This window comes from Acipenser ruthenus, chromosome 7 (genome assembly GCF_902713425.1).
Source record: "Acipenser ruthenus chromosome 7, fAciRut3.2 maternal haplotype, whole genome shotgun sequence".
Lineage (NCBI taxonomy): Eukaryota > Metazoa > Chordata > Actinopteri > Acipenseriformes > Acipenseridae > Acipenser > Acipenser ruthenus.
In genome coordinates, this window is record NC_081195.1 from 8679902 (window position 1) to 8690286 (window position 10385).

The 10385-nt window shown below is 40.7% G+C and overlaps 1 protein-coding gene across 4 annotated transcripts in view; it reads right to left on the reverse strand.

Annotated features, from left to right (window-relative positions):
• Positions 1–9207, reverse strand: part of opn4a (opsin 4a (melanopsin)) — a 31138-nt gene extending 21931 nt beyond the window's left edge. For all 4 annotated transcript variants that reach the window (XM_059026281.1, XM_034025751.3, XM_034025752.3 and 1 more), the window contains exon 1: positions 8840–9207. In XM_059026281.1, the coding sequence (XP_058882264.1) occupies positions 8840–8983 (144 nt within the window). In that variant the 5' untranslated portion in view covers positions 8984–9207. The remainder of the gene's footprint in view (positions 1–8839) is intronic.
• Positions 9208–10385: the final 1178 nt, after the last annotated feature.

Sequence of the window (10385 nt, forward strand, 5' to 3'; positions counted from 1 at the left end):
TTCTACCAACATTGCTGTCTGAATGCAATAACATACATTGGAAACAGTTCTGCGATAGTTTGGATTATTATGATGCGAATTGCCCTCTTCCGAAAGGACCGCCTTCAAGTGATACCGCTAGAAAATCTGTGTTTTTAACAGCATGGTTTTTGTGAGCTAATCTATTTCAACAGCAGAGTTTTACAGCAGCCAGGTATAGATAGATCGATAGATATATGATAGAGATTGATAGTTAGCTAGATAGATATTAATTTAATTCTGGTGTTCCGACTTAAAACCAGCTCCCAGCGTAACATACAGGATAAATTCGGTCGAAATTCAATTAAACTCTTTTTGAAAAATTGCAACTCTGTCTTTTGCCAGGTGCACTGTCTGACTGTCAGCAACTCCCAGTGGAATGACATGAATCAGTTTTAAAACACTTTTATCACCTAGTCTGGCAGGTTTATATGAATGCAGTTTTTTTTTTTATTCTTATACCGGGTTAGAATCCCAGTGAGGTTTGTATCTCATTATCAAGGTTGTCCCAGAAGACAGTGAGGAAAAAAAAGTTTGTATATAGGGGAACAGAGAGCTTTGCAATACCAGCGATACACTGCAGTTTGCTAACTTCACACAAATCCAGGCTGCTTGATTTATTTTTTCCCTGTGATTATAAATGGAAAGGAAGTTTAACATTACGTTGAGGCTGTGCAGAGAAATAAATAAGTAGTTTGAAACAGTCTGGGTTTTACATTAATTCTGTCAGCTTCATAATAGACCCATCACAGAGCTACACTGCGTGGGCTTAATTAGACACAGTGGCAGACTAAGAGCACAGTAAAATCTGGACTGGCTCAAATTGTACCCTCAGAAAGTGACACCATGTCAGCAGCTGGAGAGCCTGAGTTTCAGTCATCAGAATGTTCTTCTTTGTCAGAAATCACTGACTTCTGTGTGTTGATGACTGTTACATTCAAGAATGGAGACGCATCTCTCCGTCTTGCCAGGTAGCAGAGCTCTGTGACCAGTGATCAGTGATAAGTGTAGATTTTAAAACATGTTATTTCTGTTTTCCAAAGGCTATTGCAAACCGGAGCTTGCAGCACATTTACACTGGAAAATATCTTTATAAAAAGAATAAAATAAAATAGAAAACAAAAACAATAATAGCAACATCAGATTGTAAAGTGAATGAAAGGTGTTTCTGATTAGCTGGGGAATCTCTTGGAATGAACGGGTCTCAAGGCAGGGTTCTAAGGGGGGAGGGAGGTTAAAGCTGTACTCTAAGTAAGGGCTTTGGTGACAATGGAATACATTGTATTCTTTGTTAAGCCAGTGCGACAATGTTAATCAGCTTTAAACATTGTTTATATAAAAACAGGTATTTTTTTCCCTTAGAACAATTAATTCAATCCTGTGGTCTGTTTAAAAGGTGTTGGAAATATTTAATGTTAATGCCTTCGAGGGGCCTAGGCCTTAACGAACAATTAAATAAATGTACAGGGTTTTATTCGGCTTGTTTTGACATTTCTCCTGTGAATTCAGTGTGATTTGCTGTTCTTTTTTCTTTACATTTTAGTTAAAATAGAGCGAACACGTGGTGTTCATATCATACACACCTGCTGCTGTAGGTATCTCTGTGTGTCTGTGTGCAGGTACCTACACACAGACACACAGAGATACCTACACACAGAGATACATGCACAAAGACACACAGAGATACCTGCACACAGAGATACATGCACACAGACACACAGAGATACCTGCACACAGAGATACCTGCACACAAACACACAGAGATACCTGCACACAGAGATACATGCACACAGAGATACATGCACTCAGACACACAGAGATACCTGCACACAGACACACAGGGATACCTGCACACAAAGATACATGCACACAGACACACAGAGATACCTGCACACAGAGATACATGCACACAGACACACAGAGATACCTGCACACAGAGATACCTGCACACAAACACACAGAGATACCTGCACACAGAGATACATGCACACAGAGATACATGCACTCAGACACACAGAGATACCTGCACACAGACACACAGGGATACCTGCACCCAGACACACAGGGATACCTGCACACAAAGATACCTGCACACAGACACACAGAGATACCTGCACACAGAGATACCTACACACAAACACACAGAGATACCTGCACACAGAGATACCTGCACACAGAGATACATGCACTCAGACACACAGAGATACCTGCACACAGACACACAGGGATACCTGCACCCAGACACACAGGGATACCTGCACACAAAGATACCTGCACACAGACACACAGAGATACCTGCACACAGAGATACATGCACAAAGACACACAGAGATACCTGCACACAGAGATACCTGCACACAAACACACAGAGATACCTGCACACAGAGATACCTGCACACAGAGATACATGCACTCAGACACACAGAGATACCTGCACACAGACACACAGGGATACCTGCACCCAGACACACAGGGATACCTGCACACAAAGATACCTGCACACAGACACACAGAGATACCTGCACACAGAGATACATGCACAAAGACACACAGAGATACCTGCACACAGAGATACCTGCACACAGAGATACCTACACACAAACACACAGATACCTGCACACAGAGATACATGCACACAGACACACAGGGATACCTGCACCCAGACACACAGGGATACCTGCACACAAAGATACCTGCACACAGACACACAGAGATACCTGCACACAGAGATACATGCACAAAGACACACAGAGATACCTGCACACAGAGATACCTGCACACAGAGATACCTACACACAAACACACAGATACCTGCACACAGAGATACATGCACACAGACACACAGGGATACCTGCACCCAGACACACAGGGATACCTGCACACAAAGATACCTGCACATAGACACACAGAGATACCTGCACCCAGACACACAGAGATACCTGCACACAGAGATACATGCACACAGACACACAGAGATACCTGCAAACAAACACAGAGATACCTGCACACAGACACACAGTGATACCTACACACAAACACACAAAGATACCTGCACAGAGCTACCTACACAGAAATACACAGAGATACCTGCACACAAACACACAGAGATACCTGCACAGAGCTACCTACACAAAAACACACGGAGATACCTGCACACATACACACAGAGATACCTACACACATAGATACCTACACAAAAACACACAGAGATACCTGCACACAGTCACAATGTGTTCTTTACTGTGGTCAACTATAGCTGCTACAAGGATTCTTTATCGCTTCATTACATGTAGGGCTTCTGATTTTCAGGTAGGCAGGTAAAAACTCTTATGACAAGCAACAAAAAAAGTTTGCTTTTTAATAAACCTTCATTTAATTGGATTATTAAAAAAAAGGAAAGGAAAGACTTAACTTGTTTTCAGAAAAAAAAGGATCCAGCTCATTCTTTAAGAAAACACCCTGAGTTTGATACAGGTTTTTTTAAACACTACACACAGGTGAAATCATGTTTTTAACCCAATTTAAAGAGTGTTGCTACAACTGTTTATATATATATATATATATATATATATATATATATATATATATATATACAGCTCTGGAAAAAATTAAGAGACCACTGCAAAATTATCAGTTTCTCTGGTTTTACTATTTATAGGTATGTGTTTGGGTAAAATGAACATTTTTGTTTTATTCTATAAACTACTGACAACATTTCTTCCAAATTCCAAATAAAATATTGTCATTTAGAGCATTTATTTGCAGAAAATGACAAGTACAAGGTTGTCCTGGAAGAAAACTTGCTTCCTTCTGCTCTGACAATGTTCCCCAACTCTGAGGATTGGTTTTTCCAGCAGGACAAGGCTCCATGCCACACAGCCAGGTCAATCAAGGTGTGGATGGAGGACCACCAGATCAAGACCCTGTCATGGCCAGCCCAATCTCCAGACCTGAACCCCATTGAAAACCTCTGGAATGTGATCAAGAGGAAGATGGATGTCACAAGCCATCAAACAAAGCTGAGCTGCTTGAATTTTTGCGCCAGGAGTGGCATAAAGTCACCCAACATCAATGTGAAAGATTGGTGGAGAGCATGCCAAGACGCATGAAAACTGTGCTTGAAAATCAGGGTTATTCCACCAAATATTGATTTCTGAACTCTTCCTAAGTTAAAACATTAGTATTGTGTTGTTTAAAAATGAATATGAACTTATTTTCTTTGCATTATTCGAGGTCTGACAGCACTGCATCTTTTTTGTTATTTTGACCAGTTGTCATTTTCTGCAAATAAATGCTCTAAATGACAATATTTTTATTTGGAATTTGGGAGAAATGTTGTCAGTGGTTTATAGAATAAAACAAAAATGTTCATTTTACCCAAACACATACATATAAATAGTAAAACCAGAGAAACTGATAATTTTGCAGTGGTCTCTTAATTTTTTCCAGAGCTGTATATATATATATATATATATATATATATATATATATATATATACACTGTCTATATATATATATATATATAAATGGACAGATCTCAAACCCCAGTGCACTGCAGCAGATATTTTGAAAGAGCTTTGAAACGACTTTAAAGTTATAAGTGTAAAAAGTTGTCAGGCTGTTACCAATGAAAAGAGAAATGACAGATGCATTATTTAAACAGTTATAGCAGCACGTGGGGACGGGTAACGCTAGATTTTTTTATGAACCCTGCTACTTACTCTTTAACAAATTACCCTTTGGGGTGACATCCTGGCTTTATCAGGTTTAACCCTAAAATCCCCCCCCCCCCCCCCACTCCCCCCACTCCCCCCACTCCCCCATGCTCTACCATGTATTTAAATTATCTGAACAGAAGCAATAGAATTTGGATGAATTGAATAGAGAGCTTCTTGTTCTTCAATGGAAGGCTGTACTGACGATGTCTGGTGCATGCTGTATGGCGTGTGCATATAAATAGCTGACTCGGAAAGTTAATTTTGTGAATATTCTATGTTATATAACTCTGGAGGCTTTTACTTGACAGTAGACCCACAGTATTGGCACTCTATTGACAGCCAGCTGGGAGATGTGCACAATGAGGTCGGTATGGATTCCATTCATATTGATTCGGGTCATCCTGTCAGCCTGGTCTCTTACGTTTAAATGAGGGTGCGTGAGTTTTCTTCAGTATCATGCTAGTTACTGTAATGCACCCTGTTCACAAAGCTCCAATACATTCACACTCTTTTGTATTATTTTTAATGAACTGCTTTCCCCAGTGGATGAATACAAATAAAACACAGCTAAACACATCCACATCTTCATTGACATTTCATTCCAATAATGCTCCCCACAGTGAGACAGGAGCAGAGATTAAGGACTCGTTTGGCAGATAATTACTACCACAAAAATGGTCCGTGATTTCTTGTAATACCCTCTGCGGCAGGTTTTATTTCCTAAATACTGTAATGTGCCATTGGATGTAACACTGAAAAGGGTCAACAGTTTGACACGCATATTTTGCTGGGGGGAGTTGTTTATAATGTGTTCTCAGTTTGCTCTCATTACTGCGATTACTGGGGAGCTGACACACATGCCTACAGATAAACAATGTATAAACGGTTCAAGCCCTCATAATCTCGAGTCAGTGAAACGTGTTGCAAGCAAGGGGCTTAAAACGGTCAGCACGGAACCAAGAATCAAGCGTCTGGGTGTCGCCCTGTTCCGAGCGCTGTAGCACTGTATGTTGTGACCAGTCAACTCAAAAAAGTGGGACTTCCCAAATACTCTAATGGCTTTAATTATGAGAGCCTGGGGATTTTAATGGAAAATATGAGAAAAATTGCGTGTGTGTGTCTGAACTAATAGACTCATTCAGCACACTCGCTAGATAATACCTCTCATTTGGTGATTGACGCCATATGATGTGTATGTTTTGTTGTCCTAAATGTGGGTGACATCAAAGAGCCTATTACCGTAGCCTATCAGATTGACTTTAAAGCCAATACGTGTGCGCTGTTGCTAAACGCCGCTCTGCCTGTCCAAGACAAGCATGTTGCTGATGGCTTCACTGTGTTGGATCATAAACAGCTGAAAACAACAGCACTGTATTGCTCAGAAGCATCTACAGTGTTATTGTGGCCCTTGTTTACTCATGAAACTATAAATCACCCCCCTGCAAATAAACGTAAAAGAGCAAGCTTGCCCAGCAGCACCCCAATTCCTTTCAACACCAATACAGGATTCCAAAAAAAAGAGTTTTCTGCAATGGTGAGTGACTGCTGAGCCTGGTAGCACAGAGACAGATTTTCAGGTAACTGCAGCGTAACAAGCAATAAACTGCAGCTAACGATGATTGCTGCTTTCTGCCGCTGTGTGTGGAAGAGTGCACAGAGTACTGTGTTCCTCCCCTTGATGAAGCAGCTGATAGCTAGGAGTACCTGAGCCGATCCTTAAATCAAGCAAGGCTCTTTCGTTAAGCGTGTTTGTGGTCGCACGCTTATTTCAGTTGATTGCATTAACTGCAAAAGTAATATGAGGATGGGCAGTCACAACATGAAATGGCATTGAAATCTGCACCAATATAATTGATCCTGGGATTTGCAAGCGAGGAGGATAAACAGAGGGCCTGGGGAGCGCTGGGTTCATAATAGTTTGGACGCATTGGTTATTTTTATTTTTTATTGGCATTATCTGATTCAACAGTAATATATGGTTAAACCACCATAACTTCACCCTACCCCTAACCATAACTTTAGCCACATGACTATAACCCAAACCCTAACTATAACCCTAACCCTGACCAACACCCTTTCTCTGTGTCTCTCTGTGTGTTTTTCTCTGTGTTTCTCTCTGTCTCTGTGCTTCTCTGTCTCTGTCTCTGGGTCTCTCTCTCTCAGTCTGTCTCTCTGTGTGTTTCTCTCTGTCTCTGTGCTTCTCTGTCTCTGTCTCTGGGTCTCTCTCTCTCAGTCTGTCTCTGTGTTTCTCTCTCTCTGTGTCTCTCTCTCTCTTTCTCTGTGTGTCTCTCTCTCTCTCTCTCTCTCTCTCTCTCTGTTGCTTGCTTTCCCCAGTCTTTTACTCTGTCTCTCTCACACTAGCCTGTCAAATTCTGACTCAAATTGCCAACACAGAAAATTATATATATATATATATATATATATATATATATATATATATATATATATATATATATATATATATATATATATATATATATACACACACACACAAGATGCTTCCCCTCATCACGCTGGCAGATAGATGACAGGTTTGCTGTCAGGGGCTGCGCTCTGGAAGGTGCTGTCTGCTCTAATCCCTGAATGGTAGTTCTGCAGTTTCCCCTGCTTTCCCCATGGTTATAATAATATCCATGTACCTTAGTTTACGATGGTTTGCCATGGGCTTTACAGTGCATACCTACACTATGCTTTACATATATTTAATATCTATCTGAGAGAGCCCTGGAAAATATCGGCTGTTAAGTTGTGCATTACACTGATATATTCTGTTTCATGTGATTACATTGCACTACTGCATGTCCGTCGACTTTTTATTAACATGGAACTGAACTTCAATAAACAGGTAAGTATCAATTCAAAAGATATTTTTTATTGATGTCACAATTTTTTTTTTTTTTATTTAATATGTATAAACACATTATATTACTAAGCTATAAGGATCGGGTTTAGATAAGATCAGATCACTTTGGTTAATAGTACAGTCCAAGTAATATTAGACACATTTATCAATCCTACTACTTATCACTTCACCCATAAGAGCATCACATTGGTCGGTGGGCAAGGGAGACATGTCTTGCTTGCTTGCCTGCCTAATAAATATCTTGTTAGCCCTGAATAAATGATTTTAATGAGCAAGCTGCCTCACAAGCACAGTGGTACCTGAAACATTATCACTCTTCTAGGGGTTGTGAAAGAAAGGGAGGGTGGGACATTCATTATCCCTTAACCTCAATATCGAGGTATCCTTGAATACAGACCTGTGCAGTGACACCCTGAATGTTTTTCCATTTATTCCTAACAAAAGCATATACACAGAGTGGGGTATCACCTCTTCATTTGATTTCCACATTATTCACTGCCAAGACTGGTACAACATTGTGTGATACACCTGCCAAAACCTTTGAAACTCAGAAGGATTTAATAGGGTTGATCTTGGCTTCTTCACTCAGAATTCGCTCTTTCAGATTAGATTGTGTTGCACCATGCAGTGCGTTCAAGGATTTTCAATTCAACCTCAGTTTATCAGAAACACACAACTGTCAGAGCAAAATGTGTGAGGGAAAAGAGGAATCCTGACAATTCAGCGTGATCATTAAAAAAAGACTTGCTTGGAATGAAGGTATGTCAGCATCTTTAACACATTCGAGGCACAGCAGGGATTGAGAGACGAAGGAGCCACTACACTCTCCCTGTCTGCTGTGCCAAACAGTGGCTCCACTAGCAAATCAGACCAAAAAGAAGTTGTGTGACTCGTAGGAGTTTCACTCTTGACTTTCAGAAATCTAAATAAAAAATGGACAAGTGACACTGTCCTGCCTCAGTATACTAGGCATGTGAGGGAGAGAAGGAAGGAAGAAAGAAAGAAAGAAAGAAAGAAAGAAAGAAAGAAAGAAAGAAAGAAAGAAAGAAAGAAGGAAGATTAGAGAGGACAGAAGGAAGACAATAAAGGAAGGCAAGGAATTTAAAAATAATGAAAGAAAATAAGAAAGGAAAAGGAGAACAAGATAATGTTAAGGATAGAATGATGGATGGAAGAAAGAAAGAAAGAAAGAAAGAAAGAAAGAAAGAAAGAAAGAAAGAAAGAAAGATGATGTACTCACAGTGGGCATAGTGGGCAGCTCCACTAGCCTGTAGGCACTGATCCCCGAGTCGTTCCACGCAGACAAAGTCTCCAGGATCTGGGTGCAATTCCGGTCCTGCGGAGGACAGGAGATCCCCCTAGGCACAGACTGCAACGCATTCATGCTCCAGACTCAAAGAAACAAAACAAAATGAACAAAAAATATCTATCTATATAACTCTGTGACCTGGGTCTGTATCTAAACACTCTCTTTAGAGAATAAATCAAATGCAATCCCAGCTGCTGCTGCTCTGTGATAAAAGTTTCTTAGTCTCTCTCTCTCTCTCCGTGCAGCCCCAGCAGTAAGATTGCTCAGTGCGGGAGTCCTATCAGACCAGAGGACAGGCAGCTCTGAGCTCCAGCCCTGCACCCTGCTGAGGTATATATACTGTGAGTGTGTGCATAGGGGTTGGCACATGCTCAGTGCAGCCTCTCACTCCGGTTGCATTTTTATTAACAGGGGGGGGGGGTGTCTGGGGGGCTGGGGTGCATCAACAGCACCCCTCTCTTATTACTGCTGCATCCTTTTTGGAAGTGCCTGATCTAATATCACTGTGCTTTATCTTCCGTCCTCTGTTAATCTCCTTCTTGCAGTAAGTTCATTATTGTCGGGGTTCATAATCGTATATTTACTGTATCTTTAGATACTTTACTGTATCTATCCGTCACTCTCTGTCCGTCTGCGCTTCTGTTTTTGTCTGTCTTCATGTCTGTGTGTCTGACTGCCTTCTTGTCTGGCTGTCTGCATACCTGTGCCTCTCCCTGCCTCTCTGAACCCATTCCTTCTCTGTTTTTATTTTTTTCCTGAAAACAAGAGGCAGTGTTGTCTAAGTATTTAGGGCGCTGGACTAAAGACCACAGACAGGGATCGAGGGCAATTAGCACAGAGTCCTGGCAAGGCTAAAGAAAAAACACTGAAGTAGGCCATGCAATGTAAGTCTAGACTAATTCCTTGACGGTAGTTTTTTTTTTTTTTTTTTTTCTCAGCTGTTGTTGCCCCAGTTCGTGATGCAATAGTCACCCAAAGCCTTTCCCAAAAGTTTGTGAAAACACAGTGAGAATCCAAAAAGGGAATGTGGAGCAAGTTACTGTATATTTTCTTTTGCACTTTATTTTATTTTCCATTCAGAACCTATATCCAAGCTGTCAATAGAAGTGCTTAGAAAGCCTTATAGCTACCTTTAATAGGATCGCCTCAGACAATGATGTTTGGAGCATAATCATCGCTTCGGGGGGGGGGGGGGGGGGGGGGTGAATCCTTGTAGGAAAAAAACATTTGCAATTTTAGACAATGACTCATCCTGAGCATATTTAAAAAAAAAACAACTATTTATTTCTCCAGAAGAAAAAAACCCAAACCATTCTATGTGTTTGCCCTTTATTTTCTTTTTTACACGTGGGGTTGTGGACAGACTTTCATTTCTCCTAAGCTGTTTCTGGGGTTGCTGCGCTGAGGGAACATAGTTGGGTATTCTAAATTGCGAAATTACTTGGAAAATAATAATTAAATAAATAAATAAATAAAT